The 26,650-nt window shown below is 41.5% G+C and overlaps 2 protein-coding genes across 3 annotated transcripts in view; one reads left to right on the forward strand and one right to left on the reverse strand.

Moving 5' to 3' along the window:
* dlgap3 (discs, large (Drosophila) homolog-associated protein 3) overlaps positions 1-19,424 on the reverse strand; it is a 119,247-nt gene extending 99,823 nt beyond the window's left edge. Inside the window, exons 1-2 of the mRNA XM_064347625.1 lie at positions 18,173-19,424; positions 17,099-17,133 (exon numbers count right to left, since the gene is read on the reverse strand). The gene's annotated coding sequence lies outside the window, so the exon portion shown is untranslated. The remainder of the gene's footprint in view (positions 1-17,098; positions 17,134-18,172) is intronic.
* A 3,038-nt stretch (positions 19,425-22,462) lies between these two features.
* On the forward strand, positions 22,463-26,443 carry gja4 (gap junction protein alpha 4). 2 transcript variants are annotated; one of them, XM_064347634.1, is made up of 2 exons: positions 22,463-22,621; positions 24,357-26,443. In XM_064347634.1, the coding sequence occupies exon 2, from the start codon at positions 24,370-24,372 to the stop codon at positions 25,477-25,479; it is 1,110 nt and encodes a 369-aa protein (XP_064203704.1). In that variant the 5' UTR covers positions 22,463-22,621; positions 24,357-24,369; the 3' UTR covers positions 25,480-26,443. The 2 variants fall into 2 exon arrangements, with proteins under 2 accessions (XP_064203704.1, XP_064203705.1); XM_064347635.1 differs by having other exon boundaries at positions 24,370-26,443.
* The last annotated feature ends 207 nt before the right edge of the window (positions 26,444-26,650 follow it).

Genomic DNA, 26,650 nt, shown 5'->3' on the forward strand with positions numbered 1-26,650 from the left:
AAAGGGTGGTCACTTTTCTGCAGAGAGGAATGTAACTACACGTGGAGGGGAGCGGAGAGGGAGCCTATGGTGCAAAAGGTGGCTGCCTCCACCCGCACACACGCACGTGCACACACACACGTACGTGCGCATGTGCGCACACACACACTCCACCTGGATATGATGAATTCATTACAACATAAGATGTGACTGCTTGGGAGGCCGCAGGGAGAAAACGAATGACACCAATCAAAGACTCAAAGAGGCCTTTTTTCCACAGGGTACAGTTCCTGTCCTGAGTAATGGGGGGCACTTGCTTCACAGGGTCACTGGGATTTTCTGCATGGATTGACATGAGGGACAAAAGGAAGAACATTGCAACTATCAAGTCGTTGACTATACATCTTTACCAGTGCTTCCTTTCAATCTATGACACATACAAGGCCATGGTTTGTTCTCCAATCTCTACGGCCTCCCCTTCATCATTTCTGTTATTCCCCCTCATCTCGTTTCCCTCTTTCACAGTATCCAGCCCCCCCCCCGCCTTTTCCCATCTACATTTATTATCGTGCTTACTCACTCTCCACCCCCTTTCAGAGACAAAGGTGCAGAAAATGAAAAGATCAAAAAGGAGAATAGGCACTGCTGTTGGTTTTGACTAGGTTTAACAAGGACGTCTGTCTCAGGCCACAGCGGCCATTCACACCCACCCATCTCCAGCTCAAGGACCCGTCATCAATTCATAATTAATCCACAATTAATCTTTGTTCTAAATGGTAGGCCCTATGACAACATCACAGGAGATCTCACCATGTCCTTCTTCAACCACTGCATCCCTAATGCATGACAAATGAAGGAGTTCAGCATTGATAAGCCTGATAAAATGTCTTATCGAAGCCAGGACCTCTCGTCAGCCTCTTACATACCGAGTAGCCTTAATCAGATTCCAGTCTGCCAACCTGAAAAATAAAAACTTATCGATTTGCTGATTTGGGTGTTGTTATTATACGGTGCTACAAATTCAACAGGAAGTAATATTAAGGGGTGGTGAGACTACAACGCCAAAAGGACAGTTAAAATTGTCAAAGCCCAAAGCCAGATTCTTTACCCTACAGGACAGAGTGCATTCATATCTCTGTTGAGTATGGTTTACCTCAGGGGTCACAGTGTTATATCCCTGTGGTCCCGTGCTTTATCTGATACAAACATACAAATGTAACTCATAAAGATGTTTCAGTATCACATAGGCAATGTAAAGGCTCCCCAGATAAGGACAAGCAGCCAATCAAACAATAGCTTTTAATTATCATGATGATCATCAAAATGAACATGATAAAAATAACCACAATGGATTCAGTGTAAGTGCAAGCAGATTGCAGGTCAGTTGTGAAAACAACACTAGCTGCTGAAAGCAGTGTTTGTACATCCTGTGTACATGTTCTCTCATACATATGCGCCAGCCTGTGGACAACTGTGTGTGAACAAAAACAATATCACAGTATCTCCAGTGTAAAAGAAATTTCAATCTCAATGAAGGTATTCCTGGTTAAATAAAGGTAGAAAAAAAACAACAGTCAGTCATTACGCAAACTGAAGATACTCTGTAATCTTATGCAGTGGGCTGGAGTCTTGCCTCTGTGATGCGGCTAATGCACTGTGCTCTGGAGCCTGGGGAGGTGCAGTGAGCCAGTGTAATTCACTGTCACACTGCTGCTGCAGCACACTTCACCCCTTCCCAAACCCACATACACTGAGCTCCTAATCCATCCGCAGCCTGAACACGTAGCGCCCTGGTAAAACTGCGAGGATCTCTCTGGCAGAACACTCACTCATGAGGCGCGGTAGCTAGAGGTAGTCCTCCTGCGGCGCTTTGCTAATATAGGCCCACTAACCCATAATGCATTTCTGGTTCATTGCAAGTGTTTATCTGTGGTGCCCTGCTGCCTTCTTCCAACAACACGTAGGAAAATACTGGTGCAACTGTATCTTATATTTTACAAACCATCCTTTGATGTTGTGTGTGGATCTTCAATTTTTAATGAGTTCATTAAATGAGTTTACGACGCTATGAAAGCACGCTGGGAGTCGTTCTAGGAAAATGTAGAGCAGCGGTTAGGGCGCTAGACAGCCGACCAGATTCCAGGTGGGGCAAGGCTGTTCTACCCTTCAGCAAAGAACGTAGCCTGAAATGCTCCTGTGAAACAAAATGGCTGGCCGTACAAATGGGCTGCCGCTCGTAAACAGTGCCACCGATAAGCCCATGAGCGTGAAATAATGTGCGTGGGCTGCACCATGCCGTGGTCTGTTAGCGGTACGGCTTAACCGAGCTCCACACCAGTCATTAGCAGTAATAGCTTATTTACCATTGTTTATGCTGCTCTGACACAATGGCAGGTGGTATGATATTGTTATGAAGAATGGGGAACAGCAGCATGGCACAGAAACACCAAGGCTTGCGCTCAGCAAAAACACATGGAAAGTGTTTATTGGGTATAACGAGCATGTTCACAGCGGTTCTGTGTAGGCAGTTCAGTTCATGACACGTCAAGCAACACAATTTCCAAGGAATTAGCTGTTAAACATGCATTCTCTTGTTTCCCTAAAGATGGAATAATAATAATTCAAAACTCAAACTTGGATGTGTACAGCAAATTATACAATATGAATAACTGCATTACAATTGATAATGTCTTGAGAGATAAAAAAAAAATCATTTTGGTTTCTTGTACTAATTACTGGTTTCAGGTGATTCTGGAAGTTCAAATAAAGTTTTCAAATAGTTGCTTAGTCTTATAACATCAGTTCCAATTTATCTTTGTGGAAGATATTCAGCAATTATTTCTTACATGACAGATCAGGCCCTGGTAGTATTTCCATTCTGATCAACTAATCAGATCAGTGCAGTGAATTACGTCAATACTCAAGCACAGTAAATCACTAACACTGTCCTGGGTATGTAGGTCACCATTTAAAAATGGTAAAATGCTCGTAACAATACAACCAAGCCTTTGGAGAGGATGAGCGCGAATAGGCATTTTGAGTGCTTTGAGTGAATGAACGTACGTAGATTTCACAATGAAAGGGCTCTCCATACCCACAAGCATTGCTGAAATGACCACCCCCTCCAGCTCCCCACCCCACCTCTGGTTTCATTTGTAGCGGCTGGCAAGGACTGAGGAGTTCTGACAAATATTTGTGTTGTAACAAACACAAAGATTCAGAATCCACTACCAATAAGATTTTATTCAATGCCAATTCACATCCTCTGATGGCTATCTCACATTCTTCCTAGCAACACAAATTACCAGATTAAGTGTATATGAAATGATGAAAGATTCAAAACTCCCTGTGGTATGTAAGTATGAGGTAACCAACTTGTAACATGGCAGAATCCATAAACACTAGATATTAGAATAGAATAAATGTAAAAAATATTTTTTTTTAAAAAGCTATCTTGGAGTATTCTATACAATTAAGCTGGTTAATATGTGTACATGCAGTTCCCTCGTCATTATATAATCAGCTAATTAAACCTGAACATCACAACAATCCAGATAAGAAACATGAAAAATGCATATAACACAAAAGAATAATAGTGATTAGTGACCAAATTAAAACACTGCACTTCAAGGATGCACATCAAAAAATCACATTTATTAGTTTGCAAACTTAGCTTGGCAATTTAATATTTGAACGATTTTGCGGGATAAAATGGCTTACAGCTTGAGTTAAGCTGATTAACATATGCAAATTTACCACATTTAAAACTAGTGAAATGTGTCTGAACTTGCAGAGGCATGTGTATGAGCCATCAATTCTTGGACACACAAGACGTCCCTTTGAAATGTGAAATTCAAATCAATCCACTGTGTGATTAAAAATGCCAAGGGCAGCGAGACGTCTTAGCTTCAAACGTCTTGTAAAGTGCACCAGTGAAATTTTATGAGAAAACATGCCGTATGTGTGTAAGATGAGAGTACAGTCTGCTGTATAGAGTAGCTGGGTTCAATGCATTTAATAAATGTCAGAAGCACAAATCATCTAGAATGGCTGATCATAAACAGCAATAAACGGCACTTTCCTTTTGCGTCATTTCTTCATGCTGGTGAACTGTCGGTCCTGACTGTGATGCTGCTGGCCGCAGAGACAGCCGAGTGGCAATTTGTATTTCCTGTGTTCGCAAGTGAGCTTTACTTGTCATCATCCTTTATAATACAAATATATTTCAAAACAAATTTGTTGTATTAAATTTTCTTTCGCTCACTCCCCTCACCCGCCCCCGCCAGGTCTGAGTTCCACTGGGTAGGCAGTAGATTCTGCGGCCTGGTTGTTGTTTTCAGTCACGTAAAAACGTAATGGCATACATTTGTATCTTTGTCACGGTTTCTCTGCATTCAGTGTAGTGTTCAACAGTGCATGCGGCAGCCATATTTTAGACATCAGAAACACAGCCAAATATGCTGCACTAAGTCAATACATCAGTGCACCCCTATTTGTCAAATTACTTTCGCTCTCTGTTTATTAGAATGTGATCCCTGTGTAAATGCCAACAGGCACACGCAACGTGTGTCCTTCTCGGCAAATGAGAACGTGATCGCTTGGGATTTATGGGTCAGATCTTCGGGACCAGAGGTTACTTCACTCTGAGACAGAGAACTATAACTAAGGCCACAGCTTCCAACTCAATTAGTGCAGCAGACAGGCCAATCTGTGTGGGTGAACTCTCTCAGTGAACAGAATAGTTAATTTATTTGGGTCTGGCACAGAAGGGTCTGGGAGAAGAGAGCTTCATGAAGGTAACTCCCAGAGGGAGCTTGTGTGAATGTGCTTTTGTGAGTCTGGATTGTTTTTGGTTTTTTTTTTTGTTTGTATGATATTTGCAGATGGGAAAGTGTTACCGTATGATCACCCTGGGCGCATGAATACATTGGTGCGCTCACATTTGAGGACAGAATGGTGTGCATACATGTGTAGGGGCCCATTTGACCCATTAACTTGCTTATGGGAAATCAGTATCCCCGTCTCCTCACCTGCGAAGTGTGAAATAAATATCTTATTTCACTCTTTCACAATGACTCAGTAACTCCAAGACGAAACAGTGCCTCTGTTGTTTCTAGCCACTCACACATTCTTCCACCCTTCCCCATAGTGACTAACCGAGTTAAGAGAAGAATATCCTGCAAACAGCAAAAAGGGCCTCGGGTGAATGCATCCGACTGTGTTTTCCTGAAAAGCCTACACTCCCAGGACCACTAAAGTAAGGGTATGGCATCGCTACAACACACCCCGTGTGTAATTTTCTGAAAGCAGCCCCGGGAGAGATCTCCAGAGAAGTTTCAGTGGGGAGGATCTATCGATCACAAGGATGGGGTGGCTTTTTCCGAGGGTCAGGAAGACATTTTTACAGGAACACCTCTTTGCGCTGGATTAAATATCCCAGCAGCCTTCTGAAGGTGAGGACTGCTTAAGGACCGCACTGGTTATTCTGGCGAGGACCTGGTTTCAATCAACCGACCGGCGCGTAGTGGCTGAACCTGCCCAGTACGCTGTCCACAGTGCTCAGGCCCTGAGGGAGGCCGCGCAGGTTTGTTTTGCTGTTGCCCTTGCTCCCAGAGTACACCGACCTGTGTTAGTGATTGGTGGGGGGGCTACGCTGCAAACAGGAACAATGAGTTCTCATTCTGGAGCTCCGGAGCGTCACAGTTATGGCTTCTGACAGTTCCATTTCCCACTGCCCTCAGAATCCCAGAATGCTAGAGAAAGGAGGTCTGCCGAGATGACACTGCCACAACCGGAAACATAACACTCCTGCTCACCCTGTCTCGAGATGGGCCTTCCAGAACCAGGATGAATCAGGCAAACATGGCTTCCCAAAGAGGAGAGGTCATGTGATCAAGGTCAGACACTAGAGGCTGAGGTGCACTACCTCCGACACTGTAGTAAATCATTCATTTTACGGGTCTTCAACTGCGAGCATAAGAAGAGCTGCCTTTCACAATTACAAGCACTGAAACCTACAGACCACATAGCTCTCCATGTGTGACGTTTACAACAGTGTGGTATGTTTCTTGATAAATCTCCTTTTGTGGAATAAAATGCATATGACAAAACTGTGGCGCTGCCTCTCATGCTTGCAGAGAGAGAATGAATGTGAGCATGCCACAAAGAAAGGAACCCAATTGAAATTCACACACTGCCATACATAAACACACACACTTGCACAAACGTGCACACACACGCATGAACACACACACAGACACACATGCACAAACGTACACGCGCGCACACACACACACACACACACACACACACCACTCTGAGGCCGGGAATATAACGACACACCTCACGTCATTGAAAGCATAGCAGAGAAGCAATCACTCTCCAGTCATATGAGCAGATCAATCAGTCAGCGTGCCTGCCTGCCTGGGCACCGGGGACAGGATGAGACAGGGCCATGGCAGCTAGGGCCCTCCACTGTGCGCTAACAGGAGACAGCAGCCAGCTGAGTTCACCTGGCCACAGCAACTCCTGAGGGCGGGAGAGGGCAGGGAAACTGGCCATCGTCACGCTTGCATGGTCTGCAGCATTACATGTAGCGTTACACGTGGGAGTATTGTTTAGAGAAGAAGAACATATAATGCCAACAAAACAGAACACATCGTGACCCTCAATAAAGATGCTGAAGGTGTAACTGTAAAATGAATTGGTGCCCTCACCCTCTGCCTCTGCCTCTCCCTCTATCTCTCCCTCTCTCCCTCCCCCCCTCGCACACACAAATGGAAAAAGCAGACTTCCATTACTTTTGTTGATGAAATCTTTTTCACACTTTTTCCTCAAATGTCTTGTGCAATACCAATAGTTTCTATTACATGGCAGAAGCATTTGGCAATCATTCTGGTATAAAATGTATTCAATGTATTGAATACTCAATTCATATTCAAATCATTATTATCAGCAGGTGAAAGAACTGCACATTCTGACATAAATATGTTATTAAGATTGATTGCATTACTGACATGGGTAAAATCATTCAAATACTAATTACAGTAATAATCCACAGCCAGAACAACATCATGAATCATAACCGTAAAGAGAACAAGCCTTTAAAATCTGCCATACAACCTTGTCAATGAAACAAAAGCCTCCATTGATGTCATTCGTCTTAGCCGGAGGCTGGATTACTATGAAGACGTAGCATAAAATGAAATCTTTATTTTCCATTCAGCTGTTAATTATCAAAGCACCAATGAGCAGCAGGTTTATAATCACAAATGAGCACAGGCTCCTCCCACCGGGATGCCACTTTGTGGCATAACCATGGAGACAAACTAGCGTGAAGATGAAAAGACGAATGCTCACTATTCACCTGGCCAAAGACTGCTTGCTCTCTCGTCATCCCTCACGCTGCCTCATGCTCATCCATCAATTCTCTTTATCCTGTCATCCTCCACTGCTCATTTTCTCACCCATCTTGCTCTTTCCCTCCCTCTCTTTCACTCTCTCTCTCTCTCTTAGGATTCCCTTTCCCCTTTCAATTGACAGTACAGCAACTAATTAGGAACAACTGAATGAATTAAGAACCAGCTTGGGCCACAGTATATGTATAGATGTAATGGTGCTTGGCACACAGTGGAAACCTACTGGAGTAGTCTGAGAGGCTTTCAGCTGAATTATCACAAACAGGATATACATTCGGGTTCTCTCACAGAACACAATGCGGTAATGGCTGCTCTTTCAAGTGTTTCCTTTAGGAAATTTCCAAGTGTGAAAAGCGGGGCACAAAGGAATTAAAAAATGTTAATCTTATGCTCACAACTAAAATCGTCTACTTGTAGTAAACAAACAAATGCCGGTGGTCCTACTGCTACAGTCGTTCAATTGGCACAGTCCGTCCCATCCCTCTTGCACTGCGCTTCAGTTTAAAGTCCTAAGGCAGTGCAGTGGAATGTGTTTGTTAGATAGCACTATAAGCACCTTATATTTTCCTCTCCTGACCTATTCTTGTATTTATATGACTGCTGTGTACTGCAGCAGGCTATGAATGCTGCAGTGTCCACACCATCTCCCCCCCCACCTCCCCCCTACCAGAACAGCTATGGAAAATGGTCATACTACATAAAGAGACCTCAGCCTACCACACAGGCCTCTTTTCATGAACGGAGCTGGTCGGCCAGGTGGAATGGGACAATTTCATGCCTAGGCAGATTACAAGGGTTGTCGCTCGATTTTACGCACAGGCAGATACATTTTTTACAGTTGCCACCCCCAACCGCCCTGCTTCTTCGGTTCAGAAGTGATAATACGCTGGCTGTGGCTCTCAGCTGAATCCCTGTTTTCTGGGGTTGCGAGCAGCGCTAGTCACAGTTAAGCTGTCACATACACACTCGTTCTGCATTTTTAATGCGCCGTGCTATCGTTCGTTCTACGCTCCGCCATCTTCTGAATATGGGTGCTTCCACACCGCCACATACTGTCAAACGGAAACATGCACCGTGAGACCCAAACCAAACAAACATAGCCCTGAAAATTATAACGTATCTGCATTTTTCACACCAGTTGTCACCACAGGAACTAGCTCAGCCTGCAGATTCACTGTCCTTGTGTGCCCTCACGCCAAAAAGGCACGTGTGCATTCATATACCTGAGTAAGACCGAAGTCATCACCACCTTGCTTGGCTCGCACACAGTAAAATGTCCAGTGTTAATTCAACTCTAACAGAGTACATATGGTTCCACTCCGTACCAGACTGGGACCATGTGTACTTTGTAAGAGTTAATTAAACACTGGACATGTTACTGTGCAGAATTCCAAAAGCAAATAAAGCTGGCAACTAGAGGGGCACATGAATCTGTTTCACGGTTCCTCGAGACACAGTGGTGGGCTTTGCCCTTGTCGGCCATCTTGGCTCTGCCATCTGGCAAAGTATAATGCAACAGATAAAGCACTTATATTAGGCCGCAAGCACCTGTTACAACACTGGTCCCCTAGCCTTTGGTATGGCTTAAAACTCTACCCAAGTAATTCCAATTCAATCCCTGCCACTTCAGGAGTAAATATGTTTATGATCCTCTATTGTACAAAGCATCACTGATACAGAATTTAAAAAAAAAATAAAATAACTGAATTTATATCTGAAGTCCATTTTTTCATTCAGATACTAACAAGGTTTCATCCTACATCCAAGCATCACACACACCGACTCCGCATCCCGCCCCTACCTCAGTCAATCCCCATGTAATGACTTTGTGAAGCACAAGTCATGGATGAATGATGATTTCATCAAAACTGGAACCCAATTTCCAACCTTGTGCTCTGGTGGTGCAGTATATTAGCATCTATTACACAACTACACACAAAAAAGGCAATCAAATTCTGTACTTCAACCCCTATTCACATTATCACTATGGTTAGAAAAACATTCTGGGATAACAAGATGAAAACTACAACACAGCAACAGTTTATTCTATGCATAAGCAGGTCAAGTGTTAAAACCTCAAGCTCAAGCATTTCCAGTCTTTGGGCTGACCATGCAACACGCGTTTCCCTTGAGCATTACCCAGCCATAAAATGGTGCAATTTCACTGATATGCAATATGTAAAACAGCTGTGTTTATCGCAAGGCATTCAGCATTATTTATTGAGAGAAAATCTTCCTGATGTGTGATCTCTCCTCTTAAAGCAGAACATAAATTAACGGCTCGCCCTAAATTTTTAGGTGTCCATTTCCACAGGCAAATGGAAGAGCACATCTTGCAGTGGGAAAACTAAAATTGAGAAACTTGATTACTCAGATGGAGTGAGGTCACAGCATATCAGAGGTCACAACCTCTCCTCAGTCGTCGAGCCTCTAAGACTGTGCCCTGGGAGATGACACACGGCATACGTTCTCCCTGGTTTCCCTGAGGGCAGAGATGGGAGCATGGGCAATATGCTTCCCTGTGAATAGAGTGGGAGGGTGGGGGCGAGCTGTGAAAACCTAGCACGGTATCTTGCCCTGTGTCCATGTCTTCAGGCACTGTACCCCACACTATCACTGGCCCACGGGGAACAAACAGAGGAAGGCAATCAGGTCAGCTTACAGCCTTCGAAAAACCAGCGGCTCTCAACTGTCGAACAGATGTTAGACAGGAGGACTGAGCCCAGTGTAGATGGATAAAACCATGAAGAACATGGCTCAATATGGCTCTAAACCATGATGCAGCTTTATACAATGCATTTTCAGATTGAAATGCTTAGTCCCAATCTGATTTGCAGATAGGCCTACATATTTTTTTGGGTGTCTAGCATTGATTTTCGGTGCTGTGTTACTTAGGACAGCACCAGAGTTAAGCACCGCTGAACTTCATCATATGCATGTACTCACATTATTTCAGAATACTGTCCCCAGTGGCAGTGAAAATAATTGCAAATATTAAATGTAAATTATTCTACAGAGCCTACTTTTCATTGAGTTATAGATGGTATCTATTTATCCTGCATAAAATGTTTCAATAATTGGCCTGGAAATATAAGAATATATTGGAAATATATCTGTTTCATTAGTTTATAGGCCTAACATCCTTCAGAAAGCCTAAGGACTCAAAAAAGTAACTTCAACAAAAAGAATAATATGTGTATTTTTGTTTTTCAACTTATACATGTTCTTTGTTGCCTTATAAGGCACTCTACATGCAAGACCTCCCTCCACTCCCTGCACTGTTGCCCTGCATACACATTTAACTGCAATACGCAGTAGAAATGCTTGTATGGAAACAATACACTCTAAGTGGAGTCCATAAATAAATATGGAAAAACAATGTAATCCATAATTATTTGATTAAATGCTCAATTTGCAATCTTGCTTAGGTTCTATGTCTATTGTAACCTGAACCTCTCGCTCGTGCTGCTTTAGAGATACCAGTGACATATATAATCCATAACCTGGCATAAAGCAAGCAATTTGGTCTCAGAAAAATATTGGCCCCACTCCGGTTTTGGTCCAGAAAAATCACACAAAATCAGTAGATAGTGATTTGTTAGAGCAGGAGCATTTTCTGATTATGTATCTTCCCCAATTTTGTTGACGTTTTCTAATAAGCCTTCGTCCAGCCTGTATCATTTACAAACGGGACTGTACATAGGTTGTATGTTTTACCGTTAACACTTGTATTAAGCGCTGCTGCATACTGTAGTTGACCCAACGGAAACACATGGTCGCGCAATAATTGATCGAGTGGACATCTATCCTTACAACTCTACAGTGAACAAATGTTACCAATCACACAAACCAAGGGAGCTTTGTTAAAAGCGCTGCAGGCGACGCATTCTACGTTTCGTATCGGATTGCAGCGCGACTGAAACACAACATGATTAGTAAAACTAATCAAAGCTGGAACGTCTCGGGTTTCCCATTGGTCTCTTTCACAAGTCGATTGATGTTTTTTTCTGCAGTTGCAATTCAGATAGTGTCTCATTGTTTGTTCGATATAGTATGATGGGATTAATGGGACAAATGCAGATGTATTGAGCACAATATAAGGAATAACACATCTAATTCTGTCACCCCAACTGTGTGTAGTCTACTCTGCAAACAGTTTACACAATTAACCCGTGTTATGGCCAGATATGCGGCGCGTTTCTGTTAAATTGCTATGCGCTTCGCAGACAGTCCCGAGATGTGCACTTGATTTACCTTTTCTGACAGTTCAACGGATTCATCAAGTATATGCCCCCTCAGGTCGCCGTATTCTCTCGTGATAATTAAAAACTCGCAAAAATTGCTTTAACTGCGATCGTGATAGCATTTACAGAATTTCTCCCCAAGACTTGCATTCACGGTCAGCGAACTCATCGACTGAAGCCGTTTTAGGATTCAACAGACATTGTGACAGCATCACTTACGTCTGCATCCCGAACTCATTTATTACGTGTTGCGACTGGAAACCCCTTTATAATATGTCTAGTTCCATTATAAAAACTTCCGACCGCAGTTGGCTTAAACAGTTGATAGGTTTCTGACGCGTTTTGTAAGATACGCGGTTCCCCCTTCATTCCAAGGGCTCGGATAGTACTTTTCAGTGTAGTGAACATGCATCAAACACTCAGCACACGCCTCTTCAAAATCCCCCATTTCAGGGGCACAATATATAGAACACGATTTGAGTCATGGAAGAAAAATAGTAATTGTTTGAGTAGTTGAGTGCTTTACCCCTGCAGTCGAAAACCTTACCTGGCACTGAATTCTTGCAGGTTAGACACGCATCCCCGTAAAAACAAGTATTCCTCTAAAAAGCAGAATCTATTCGTGACATAAAGGAAGGCGAGAAATCCGGCAGCGTTCTCCTGGCAGGTCTGTTATTTTCTTGTGGTTTATGCTCGCCCTTCCACTGCACACCGGTCCCCCTGTCAAGCAGCACTGCTGTCCTATTGGTCCATTGCACTTCAATACACTCTCTCCAATCCTCGACTTCGGACACAAAAGGAGGGGCTAAAACACCGAGCTGGATTCCCCCGCGAGTGCACGCCTTGTCAGTCCTGTGCATTATTTGATGGATGAATACATAGCAGCTTTTCGGTAAATAAACGACCTTACGGTTTAACCTTGAGTTTTCATTTCCAGTGAAATTTAAGATAGTCAGTGAACAAATACAGCCTACTGAAGCAAATCCATGTCACGCCAACGATTTTGTAGGTAGCTTCTTGAGATGGAAGTGCACATAATCTACACTGCAATCGTATATCTTAAAAAAAAAAAAAAACCTTTAGACGTCCGATAGAAAGTTTGTGTCTTCGCATGTATCCAATTTTCTAAATATAATTAACCCAGATATATGTAGGCTATGACTGTGTCTCGTCCGGAAAATTACGTTAAAGTACATTTAACACAAAGTGAAGGCATGTACAAATTAAAAATGTGAAGCTACACTGGCGCAAGCAATGTTGACATCAGGACGTCGTGTTAGACTACGCGTACGCGGGAAAAATCTTTCTTGCGCGTGGACTCACATCCCAGCTGGGTTCTTCCTTCGAATCGGAAGTTGCATGGAGTAGAATAGGCTATATTCTACTAATGCTCTATATGTTGACCTATAAGGGTAACCTAATTACAAACATTATTACAAATAATAATAATAATAATAATAATAATAATAATAATAATAATAATAATAATAAATTCCACTGTCAATATAATGTTCTTATTCGTCAGAAGTCTTTGTAGGCCTGCCACAAGCTGCAATATCATACCGCAATAAAATGCCTGACTTGTAATTTAACCGGAGACGTGGGCCATTGAAGCGTATCCTAACGCGCATCAACGCGTGTATATTGGATAGTTATGTCGTGCTGGGATGTCCGACAGGCTACACTTTTACCGTGATGTAAGAGAGACAAAGAGAGAGAGAGAGAGAGGGATATTATACGCAATAATAGGGCAGACAGACGGAAATGGGCGGGTTACCAGAGAAAGAAGGGTGATGCAGATGCCAACTCGCATCGGTGAAACACAAGAGCAACTCAGTGTTCAGTACCTTGGTCAGCGGCGAGTTAGTGAGAATGAATAACAGGCTGACTGTTACTCTTTCCCTCTCTTTCTCTCTCTGTGTCTCTTACTCTCTTTCTCTCTCTCTGTGTCTCTCACTCTCTTTCTCTCTCTCACACACACACATACATACACACATATATGCATGTAATGTGATTTTCATAGCACACTACACTGACCACCACCAGGTAGCCTAATGTAAAATGTACATGAACCTTTTACATACTATAAATGTCTGCATGTCTTGCTGGTCTTTAGTTTATATAATTTTTTTTTCTCAACAATCCCTTTATTAATGTTTTTTTTATTTATTTATTTTTTTTAATGAATTTATACAGATTTATAAATGATCAATTAATACCCCTGCTAATGTAATGATGCAGCTCAGGTTAAAAACCTTGTTCAAGAGTAGGCCAACAGTGCTTACACATTAATCAGACCAATAAAGGCACGGTTGAAGAGCATTTCTGGAACTTACTACAGAAAATATGCTAATGCTAATGCTAAAGGGAATTATTTTGCGACCATACTCTTCCAACTGAAGTTGAAATCTTTGTTTTGATGGGATGATTCACCTACAAGTTTCAATGTGCACGCTGATGAAATTTTGGCATTTCTATGATATATTACAACTTTTGTGGTGTTGCTTCTCTAATACATCTTCATCAATGTCCTCTTAAACAGAAAGGTTAAGGTGATAATTACAAATAACTGTTATGCAGCCTCTTTATTTGTTTTAAACTATATGGTGGGGACTAAACATTTGTTTGCTCATCTGTTAACATTCTGTACATAACAATTTATCATTGTGCATGCACAAAAACCATGACTGCATCATTGCCATCTTTGTTGTTCTGACGACAAGGAACAATGGAACGGCAAGACTCAAAATAAACTGAGAAAGGCAATGTGGAAAAAAATTCATGTATTTCTTTAGAACAGAAAGGACAGGCAAGACACATTGCAGTTGGAACAACTGGTTCTTTGGTGAGGTTTTCCATGACTAATTAGAAAAGTACCACAGAATAAAACACATTTTGGTAATGTCATGCATTTAAGTGGAGTGGTGTTACTATTCACACATTTGAATCACGCATTTAAAACCCTATGAATCAATCACAATATTATATAATAATAGAGTTGAGAAAAATTCAAGTCTGCGCACTACTCTTGTGCTGACATAACGCAGATTATTCACATTAGGACAGATCTTTCTGGATCAGAATGTTGCTCAGTGCGTGCAAATAAAAAGTAATTATGTGAGAGAGCAAGCAGCGTGCAGACGATGCTACTTTCCAGAAATGACAGTGTTGAGCCGACTAAAATAATTGACATAAGTAGAGTGCATTTTACTCTGCATCAAGCTCTCCCTTGACATGCTAACGTGTTCATATCTAACACGCAATGCTCTCGTCTGCTCTCAACCAATAGGAGACCAAGGTTTGCTGCACTTGCTGAGCCCTGAGGTAGAAAGGTCACTAAACATGCACACCCTCATCATGTATTAAAAAGCCCCTTTATACACAATGGGCTTACACAACACTTGGCATCTTCATTACTCTGTACAGCCCTCTCGTGCTTACTTGGTTCTCGAACCTCATTACGGAATATGCAGTCTGAACTGCGCCCTGATGTGTCATTATCCTTTCTGCTCGACATTGTTGGAAAGTCAAGAGTAGGCATATTCAAAAGCTCCCCGCTAATGCACACTTCAGCTCCTGGATCTGTGGACATATGTATGAGTCGGTTGGGGTGTATGGCCCTTTAAATGGCATTATATGTGCCTGTGTTTGGGTTACACATGACATGACATACATGAGCACACGCTGTGAGTGCGGATGTGTGGGGCGAGCGGAAGAGTCACACTGGATGGTTGGCTGCTGAGCTCTTTGTACTGTTGTATTAGTTGTACCCCTTATTTTGTCATTCTAATGAAACACTGTTGTTGGGCTGTCAACCGGACGGGCTTAGTTTATGATGGTACACACGTCTGGCTGAAACGTCTCGCAGAGGAGTGAAAGAACTAAAACAAAAGAGGTGTTTTGGCACATTTCCATGAAAACAAATTAGCTTCAAATCATAAACAAAATTACTGCTTTACAAGAAAAGTGGGAGTTTGGAAGTATGATGAGTATGAGAGACAGATATTTCAAACTGACCAAATTATCTAAATGTTATTTATTTACTCTATGTCCAGTTGTAATTAAGATATCTTTTTGAGGCAAACAGTTACCTTCATTCAAATTAAAAATTAATATGCTGATATAGAAATCTACGTGCAAGGTCCTGAATATCAACACAACATTAATATGTTAATGAGAGTGAATATCTTATGAGTGTATTTTTATTTTTTTTACACAAAATATTGGATAATGTACAGCACATACCTAACATTAAATGTACCAGCAAAACCACCAAGAATATTACCTATATCGTGGAATCACAGTAACAGCTGTACCTCCACCAGTCTGTGGAATCTGAAGTTCAAAGTGTAATGAAACAACTTCCTCAGCTGTTTGTAAAATCTCACTGGGGCACAGAGCCAGATGAGATTTCTGAAGCACAGAAGACAGTGGGAGAGACTAGAGAGTCACATCCGCCACCCTCCCAGTACATCATGTGCTTACACTGAGTGTATACCCATAATCCTCGGGCCCAATCATCGCTCCAAAGCTGGCTTCCTCCCGGCCTGCACCGAACAGCCCAGCATTCTGAACAAGATCAGAGTCTCACACTAGCTTGGTTCTCAGCAACAGTTCTCCCTGTTACATTGTTGTGTATATTTATATTCATATGTGCACATTTACATGCATTGCACCTGCATGTGTGTGCATATTTATAGGTATGCATTCGTGCATGTGTGTGCTCATGTTTGTGTAAGACCAATAAGTGCGATTACATGCACACCTTATTCTCATTTTAACTGAGGCCGTAAGAGCACCATCAATGAAAGAATAACACCTTCTACGCATTACATTTTTATATATGCATATATGTATTCATGAGTGTGTGTGTGTGTGTGTGTGTGTGCGTGAGTGTGTGTGCGTGTGCGTGTGTGCATACATGATATTGGCGTGTGTTCGCATGTATGTAAGCATTTCTGTGTTTGTGTAAAATGTGATGACTATAAAGCAAGGATGGTTAATAATAATTATCGACTGTCCCCAGCTTTAATGTTATAAGGAACTGTAGAGCCCTTCCTTTCCTCCTGCATGTGCATGTACATCCACACTAGCTCTTAAACCCAGCTTCACTGAAGCATAATGAATATTTCATCAAACAATCCATTCTGGGGCTCAGAGGCCTATATCTCATATAGAAGCATGCCAGAGCCTCCAACTGACAGAACAGTAGAGGCAACCGTACGCAGCCAAATACAAAATTCAAATCAAACAGATTGGTTCATTTATCATTTATGAGGATATGTGAGCAAGCACACACACACACGCACACACGCACGCCACGCATATACACATGTAGAAAAAACCCTCAGTATAGCACATACAGATTTCAACAGATGCACAGTATACACATACAGTACACTCAATTGAATTCTCAATGGCTGGGAACATAACACATCCAATGAAAATGAGGCCTACCTCTTCAAGGAGGAGTCACTTGGGTATCAACAGCCCTGCAGTGGAAAACAAAATAACCAGCATCAGACCCTTTAGACCATATTATGTCCAAGTGCAGTTAAAGGGCAGCTCTGAATTTAGTGAAGGTTATGACCCTTGTGTTTCCATATGCCGACTGCATCCAAATACCAAGAGGAAGCCGGCCTCACAGTATCTCTCACAGACAAACACTGACACGCACACACATTCCGAGGCCTGTGCTCTTTCTCACGGTCCAGCACCGGCAGCTGTACACTCTACACTATCACTCTTACTTAAGTGAATTTTGCACAACATTAAAAAGGCAATTGAACTTTTTTAATAAGCTGGCAGTTCAGGAAAGATATGAAAAGCTCAACACTAATGCACATAACTTTCAACAACTAAAACTTATAGCAATCATTCTGTCATACAAATTATTAATTCAGGTTATTGCTAATTGCAGGCAGCAGGCCTCCCTTACATCATGCAAATACATTTTGGAAATTCCTCACAAATTTGGAAATGCTCGTCTTTGTGGGAGGTTAGCATACATTACTAGAAGCACAATTATTCTTTAAATGTGCTTCAATACTCCAATGGAAACACTGGCTTCTTTCCAAATGTTTTGTTTACAAAGAGCCATAATCAGTTTCCCTGATGTATAGACCAGGTAATGTTATTTGTCACATGGCTTCCTTGTGAGAATCATCAAGTACCAAGAGAAAATACGGCTTTAGAGATTTTCCACGGAGAGTTCAGACCAGAGGGTGCTGCTATAGGCAAACAAGGAAAGGACTCCAACAACACACTTCAATCCATAAGGACATGAAAACAACAGGTAGAATTCATGCAGTAGCTACATTTAACCACCTGTTCAAGAAATTCAAGTTCAAGTAGTTTATTTGCCAGTTGTATAAGATACATTGGAATCATTAATCACAAAAACAACTTCGACAACATAAATGATCAATAAAATGCAGTAGTAAAAAGTGCTGTGGTGTCGCTGATTCAAGAAACCTAACGGCCTCAGGGTAAAAACAGGTCCTGAACCTCTTTGTATGAACACTGCTTTACCTGCCTGTCTTGATAGCGCTCCCAGCGGTAGCGGCTTCCTCGTGGAAGCGAAGTGATCAGGTCGTTGCCTGGATGGCTATGGTCTGCTACGCAGTGAAATGTCCAGCGCAAATTCAGCTCTAATTGGGTCCTACTCTGGACCAGGACTGTGCACTTCTGGGGCCAGTCACGGCACCTTCTGGAATAAAGCGGCTTGCACATGATCAGCGTCAAAACACTCGACCTGGCGTCAAACTATTAGCAACGCGCCTGGCGTAGCGCACAGCTCAAAATAATGGCAAGTTGCAATCAGAGACTGTAAAAAATGGTTGCAATCAACTCGAAGTTGAAATCGTTTAAACTTTGACCTTGTTTGAAGCTTGTCTTTCGTGACGTGTCCAAACCATAGACCGTATGAAATAGGTCCAATCACATCACAGCCTATTAAGAAGCGAGCAGATGTAAACATCGAAGGCCATTTTGGGCTAAACCCTTGATTTTCGGTTTCGCAAAGCCAGTATACGAATTTAGCCTACTATCACGGCTAGTTAGCTCTTTTGGAGCGTGTTGTAAGCCACGAACACATATAGCAAACACGTTCATGTAGCCTGGTAAATCCACGATCCTTCTCATCTGCCTGCCTCAATTTGGTTATCGTACTTTTGTTTTTGTGCACAGCATTCTCTGCGCTCCTGTTCTGTACGTGGGCTACATGGGAAGTCAATGTTTCTGGAAACTGAGTGAAATTAGTATTACAATACGTCGTAGCTTTTGTAGACGCATGAGGACGGTGGCTTCATGTTTACTCCATTGCAATGTCTGGCGGTGGTTTCATGCTTACTCCATTGCAATGTCTGACAGAAAGCTGTCGGTTGCAAGGAAAATGAAATTTTACTTCAAACAGCATTGACATGTCAGCAGTCATTACCTTTTTCAAATACATTTATAACTTAATCAAGTCGGATACAATTTAAACCAAAGTACAAGCAGTCCGATGTTACATTTAAATGACTTATTGGTTTAATTGTAACAGACGGATCTATGAGGAAAGCTGCTTTTGTTTAAGACGTAGATAAGCTGTAACAAAGAAAACACCTACTTTACAGCCCAATCTGCTGAGTGCGTATTATAAATTCCCGTGACCAGGTGGCTGTTTCTTTTCCATTAATCGCTTTGAGAATCCAGAAGATGATGTTATGTCAACGTAGCCAGAAAATTAGCTGAACACATTAAACATTAAACACTGGACTAACTTAAAAAGTCAAACACATTGATTAGTACAATTCATTTCTTTAACAAATATTAAATATTTAAAATGCATAAGGTCTCACCATACGGTATTTTACCAATATCCAGTGTCCCTGGAAGTGTAGGATAAAGGGTAAGGAACTGTATCCTAAAGGTTGCAGGTTCGATTAATGGGTAGGACACTGTTGTTGTACCGTTGAGCAAGGTATTTAACCTGCATTGCTTCGGTGAATATCCAGCTGAATAAATGGATGCAATTTAAACGCTATGTAAAAGTTGTGTAAGCTACTGTGGAAAATAGCATCTGCTAAATGGCTGTAATGTAATCTCAAAATCTGAAGCCCTCTCCATGACCTTCCTGGGTACCAATCCTCTCGGTTCACTTTAGATGGTATATCTGTAAGCATATCACAGAAAGAAAAGCACTCAGAGTTGCCATAATTGTAGCAGCTGTTCTGTTTATACTAATGGGGATATCATGTTTTTTTTTTTTTGGTCACCTAGAAAACAATTCCCACTAAAATTCACTCAGAAATCCATACTAAATTTTCAAGGACAGATATTTCCTTAAAAAGATGTAGCCTATGATTTCATTTATTGTAAATAAAAATAATGCCCTATATCCTAAAATTACTTTCTTTTTTTGGCACGCAGTAGAGAACTGAATTGCGCGTGTACAAACATGAAATGACTACTGTAAAAAAGAGTCATTGATCGTGTTATATTTATGATGCGTTACATTTAAACCGACTCTCTACTACTTTAAAAATAAATTTGACACACTTAAGGAACCTATACTTTAATGTACTACATTTTGCAAAGGGACACTTGGAGCAAGAATGCCATGCTCCTGTTACTGATTGACCTAAGATTTCTGTCAAGAAGGTCACATATTTCATGCCATGGAAATCTATATCGTTCAATCATCCCATTATCTCCGTAGTTATCAAAAGGGTGGGCGTGATCAAGGAAGATTCTTTCTAGAGCCTGGCCTCAGTCTCTGCACTATCAGAGAAAACACCATATTTATGAGGGAAAAAATGGTTTCATTGGGTTACACTTAAAATTAAAAGGTACATTGTGGGTATTGGTCCTCTGACAGACTGTTGTACTCATACTTACTTCACTGAAATGGGATTGACCCTATTAGCCATTCAGACTCTGCTACAGGTTCCTGCATGCAGTCAGCCATAACAAACCTCACTTTGAGGGTAGGCCCCTATAAACATATCACATTTCAGTGGGATATAAACGGTAATTGAATTCAGTATGTCATTCCAAAAACACAATGAGCAAAGTCAGCCCCTGTATTGTACTTTATCATTGTCCTGATCTCAGACCAACACTAAAGAATGAAAAGTGTTCATTGGAACATGCAGCATTATATGTGTGTCTAGCCTTGAAAGGAGCAAGATCTCATAATGCCAGTGAAATGGAACACAATGTGACCCTCAATGAAGATGCTGAGGGAAAGCTATCAAAAAGGATTTGGTGCTCTCTCTCTCTCTCTCACACACACACACACACACACACACACACAGCACACTCTTTGATGCCAGAACTGCCTCAGCAAAAAACACGATTTCAGAAAATAGCTCAGTTGACCAAATGCGCACTCATGTGAGTCGGTGCCATTACAATTCCTGCATTTATCACCAAACGTTATGGCCAAACCTTGCAGAGGGGAAAAAAACATCTATGGTGTGACAGTGCCTGGAGCTATTTTCTTCAAAATGACACCCGCATCTCATGAGCTGGACAGTTTATGCTGTGCTTTTGCTGAGCATATGACTTTATTCAGCGTGACTTACTCAGCTGGGATTTAATTTACCATCCAGTTGTATAGCTGCATATATACTGAGGTAATTCATGTTAAGGGTAGAATAACAGTGCTCCAGCCAACCATTAGATGGTTCAGTAGAACCCACATATAGCCAATATGATAATCTCTTACAGACTCTGGATTTCACGCTAATCCATTGGAATCAGTTGTTTCTGACACATGTCATTATTAATGTGACAATGTGAAGTACCATTAAAGAGCCTGTGCAGTCATTTTTTCTTGCATTGAAAGTGCTTATTAAGACAGAATGAATATGTATTTTACATTTCTTACATTTTAAACATGTAAAATCTTTTGATGTAACATAGCTCATTTTGAACTTAAGTGAGTTCCAACATGATGTGTCCATTCTGTATGGATATTTATTTCAAGTTCACTTCTGATTGGGAGCCTACTGAATGGTTGTACCACTGTAAGGTGAAAATGTATCTGCAATGTAATTACACAACACACAGTCTCATAACTGGACTAATACCATGTCATTCTATTGTGGGCAGTATGAGACATGTATTGCTTTCAGAACAGAAATCCAATTTAACATCTCAAGTGAACTAAACAGGTGTAATAACTTATATGTTTTCAGGATTTCTCAAACGTCCAGAAATTCTCGTGTTGTTTCTATAATTCATACCGGTAATAAGGCTGCCATTATGAGAACAGAATCGGAGAAGTTCAATAGCCTAAGCAACGCACCATGCGGTTCTCATAGTGTACCGGTGGACCGCATTGTGCCGTCTGTACCAGCCGTTCCTGCGGGTATGTAAATTAATGTTCTTGGGAAAAAGCACACTAGCGACGTTATGTGGCATATTGTGGAATTGCATGTCATGCTGATTTGCAACTTCATGTATGGCCTCAGAGTCTTATTACTGAGTTTAAAACTTCAATTACAGAAAAAAGTTACATATATTAAACATATTCAAACCAGTTGCTGCCATCTCTCATTCATTATTTAGCCAACACAAAAATGTTTTGATAAATACTAATTATCTTATAATAATAGTAATAATAATAGTAATAATAATAGTAATAATAAAAATAAAATAATAATAATAATACATTTTATTTAATTGGCACCACTTTGTTCCAAGTGTTGTACAAGTAACTTGTCGCGCTGACGCCATTTACCACATGGAAAGCAGAGAACGGGAAAAAGAAAACTATTTTTGACCCTGTCCACCCCTTTTCCTGGACCGATTTCCTGTGGGAATTCCAATAAAAAGCCATGGGAAAATTGTTTTTTCTTTCCGATTACAGTACCCTTAAATACACAGTCCAAACCACTGGCAGTCAGTGGAATTTTACAAAGCTGCCTTTCACTTGGAATATCGAGAAACGAGGGGATTGGGGTTACAACCACAACTTAAAGAAAGAGACAGGTAATGCTTTCAGCTTTCAACAAATTGCGCTTTCCCGTTAGTAACATACGCAATATCAAGTTAACTGGTTTATAGTAGGCTTACAGTATTCGAGGGGCGATGTGACCTGGATGCTTATTGAATTTTGTGTAGGAGTGAGTTTGACAGAATTAATACTGTCCGATAGCCTACTACAGCGATATTTTGAATGTATCACACTACTTCAGAATGGCACAACAGACTGAATCTTTCAATAATATTAGCAGTATTAAAGTACTTTCATAAAATGCCACTGCAATTCAAAAGTTTGACTTTTTATTGTTAAAACTACTACTACTATTATTATTATTATTATTATTATTATTATTATTATTATTATTATTATTATTATTATTTAATCGGGTTTGTTCTCAAGTCACATATTCATTTTTCATACGATAGGCGTCTAAAGAAACAATATAGCTACGTAACAGATAACACGTATTCGCCAATATTTACGGAAAATCTCGGCCGATATTTTACAAGCAAAACTTGTAACTTAACTGATCATTACCGAATAGCAAACAAGTTGATTTTAAGTATTTATTATATTTCCACAATATATACATAATACATACATACAATACATAATTAAAATAGTATCTTGCCAGTGATAAAACAAAACAAATGTATAAGGCATAAATAAGTTCCTATAATTACTATACAATAAAACACATTGAGGTGTTTTTCTTTTTTTAGGGAAACAGAAATACATTTCAAATAGGAATACACTTCATATATCAATGTGAAGAATACTTTTACTTTTACTTTTACTTTTACTTTTACAAAGTATTCCCAGGACAAAGTGTCGTGCGCCAGATTCGAAGGAATAGAACAATGAAAACATGAAAAGAAAATGAAAATGAATGAGACTCTTGGATTGCGATGCTGGAGGTTGTGTTTTTATGTTGCTATATATATATATATATATATATATATATATATATATATATATATATAATTATTAATATCAATTGGGATCAGTGCCCAGCCTCACTAATGCTCCTCTGGCTGAATGGAGGCAAATCCCTGCAGTAATGCTCCAACATTTAATATAAAGCCTTCCCAGAAGAGTGGAGGTTATTATAGCAGAAAAGGGTGGACCAACTCCTTATTAATGGTCATAATTTTGAATTAAATGTTGGATGTCAGGTGTCCACATACTTTTGGCGATATATATACCATACGACTTCCATTTGTGCCATCAATGGATATGTAGCATAACTGTTGAGAGTTTGCTCAAATTTATGGAGTATTTCAATGATGTGTTATTGAATAGTATACATAAATTATGGTCCTTATTTTCTTTTAATGTTATTAACACACTGTCATTTACAGTGTATTATTTAGTCATTTGGCAGATTCCTTTTAAAAACCTTTTTGTAACCAAGCTTATTGCAAGATACATTAGATAATTTATTCTTTTTGCAGTCATTTATAGCCATTTAGAGAATTAATGACTAAATGAATAGGCTTTAGAGATATGATGTGATTAAGTATTACCATTAATCTCCAGCTGGTATGACCATGACTGCAATAATAGCTAATTTTGCAATAGACATGGCTCTACCAACAGTAAAGGTTGTGCAGAACTCTATGTGTGAAGACAGGTGTTGCATGTGATGCTAGGCTAGGCACAGGTGGGCTTACATACATAAAAGGGCCAGGTGTGCCTCTTGACCTGACTTTCTTGTGTGTGTGTGTGTGTGTGTGTTAGGGTGCGGGTGCAGATGATGTCCAGAGCTGACTGGGGTTTTCTGGAGCGTTTCCTGGAGGAGGGACAGGAGTACTCGACGGGGATTGGACGGGTGTGGCTGACCGTGCTCTTCCTGTTTCGCATGCTGATCCTGGGCACGGCCGCGGAGTCCGCCTGGGACGACGAGCAGTCCGACTTCGTCTGCAACACCCAGCAGCCCGGCTGCGAGCTGGCCTGCTACGACCGCGCCTTCCCCATCTCCCACTTCCGCTTCTTTGTCCTGCAGGTCATCTTCGTCTCCACGCCCACCATCTTCTATTTCATCTACGTGGCCCTGCGCATGGGCTGGGAGAGGAAGCGCGAGGTGGAGGAGGCGGGGAGGAGGAGGGCGGAGGAGGGACGGGCGAGCCCCGACGAGGGGGCGCGGGGGGCCGGGAAGGCGGGCGGCGAGGAAGGGGAGGCGAAGGGCGTGAGAGGCGAGCAGGGCAACGAGCGGCGGGAGAGACCCAAGCTGAAGGGCAAACTGCTGTGTGCGTACACGCTCAGCATCCTCCTCAAAGTGCTGCTGGAGGCGGGCTTCATCCTGGGGCTGTGGTTCCTCTACGGCTTCGTCGTCCACGCCAAGTACGTGTGCCAGCGCCCGCCCTGCCCCCACAAGGTGGACTGCTTCGTCTCCAGGCCCACTGAGAAGACCATCTTCACTGTGTACATGCAGGCCATCGCCGGGGTCTCCATGCTCCTCAACGTCGTGGAATTTTTCTACCTTGCGCAGCACGCCGTCACCCACTACCTGGAGAAGAAGTACCTGGGCAAAACTCCAGTCACTCTGCAAATAGACAGAGAGCCCTCACAGCTGGACCTGCCCAGGGAGTCCGCTGTGCACTACCAGGAGAAGGGACACCTGTGCCTGCCTGGGGCTGGGTTTCCCCAGCCGTACCAGGAGTACGTGGAACCCGAAATTGAGCTCAGCTGGGGTGTCGGAGACCAGGGGACGACCGAAGGCTCACTCTCAAACCCGCTCCCCAGCTATTCGACTTGCATGAGGGCCATGAAATCCACTTCGAACAGAGCGTCCTCAAAGGCATCCTCTCATAGAGAACAAAGCAAGAGGTCAAAGAAAGGGAATTTGAAACAATATGTCTGAAACCTGTGAACTCATTGGAGAGCTCCTGCTCTCCTTAAAATGTGAAGACAGCAGTAGGTTGAGGAGGGGGGCCAAACAGAATCTTAGTGAGGAGCAGGGAGCAATGCCTTGCATGTCAATCTGTGTGTGCGTGCATGTGTGTGTGCGTGTGTGCGTGTGTGCAGGAACACGTTATCATGTCCTAAGGGATTAAAGTGATGTTGGAGTCCTTTCCTTGTTTGGCTCAAGTTACGCCCTCTGGTCTGAAATCCCCACGGGTTCAGTAGCCAAAACCAGAGCATTTCCCCAGGAGTGAACTGGCTTGAACTGACGTCCATGAATGAGGTGGAACTGTGCCAAACCATGGTGCTCTTCAGAGCTGTGTTTTTTGTGACTAAGGTTAAGAAATGCATCATGGAAAAACACTGGGGGAAACTTTGAAATTTGCTCCTAAGAATAACTATTCTGAATGTAATATATTTGAGATACACTAAAGATTCACTGTGAGTTATGTGGGTATAAAGCCAGGCAAAGGATCTTTCCATTATATTAGCCATTTACTCAACAGATGGCCTTATCCGGAGTGACAAATGACACTGTGCACATTACCCACTTATATGGCTATATATTTACTGAAACAATTCATTATCTTGTGCAAGGGCACAGCAGTAGTGTTCCCCTCAGGATTTGAACACACAACCATCTGATGTCCTACTGATGTGCTACTGCTACTAATTCAAATGAAGATTGCAAATATGGTACAGCAACAAATGTTTTATGTACTTTTAGGAAGCTTGGGGAAAAAAATAGTTGATGGGAACTGAAGTCATCCCAAGTTTGAAGTTTATCCTGTGAGTAATATTGACAGAATGATTTATTGAGAAATGCCATTGTAAGATTTGTTTGTTAAAATGCATATTTATTTTCTAAGATTATAATAAAGGTATTTTTTGTATCAAAACAATAAGTAAAATTCCTAAACCTACATTATGGCTATGGGCAACAAAGGATTTTATTTGTTTGCATTGGTCATTGTTTAAACTGGGAGAAATAAAGAAAGGAACTGAAGCTATTACCTTCTAATCAGAAAACAAAGAAGGCATATTTTGGACAGAGGCCAGTTTAATGGAAGAAGAGTGACAACTGGCAGCCAGTGGCCAACAGACAAAAGGGTATCCTCCCAATGGCTGTG

This window comes from Anguilla rostrata, chromosome 8 (assembly GCF_018555375.3).
Source record: "Anguilla rostrata isolate EN2019 chromosome 8, ASM1855537v3, whole genome shotgun sequence".
NCBI lineage: Eukaryota > Metazoa > Chordata > Actinopteri > Anguilliformes > Anguillidae > Anguilla > Anguilla rostrata.

Coding starts and splice junctions, on each gene's coding strand:
- gja4 (XM_064347634.1), top strand. CDS start 24,370: ATGATGTCCAGAGCTGACTGGGGTTTTCTGGAGCGTTTCCTGGAGGAG.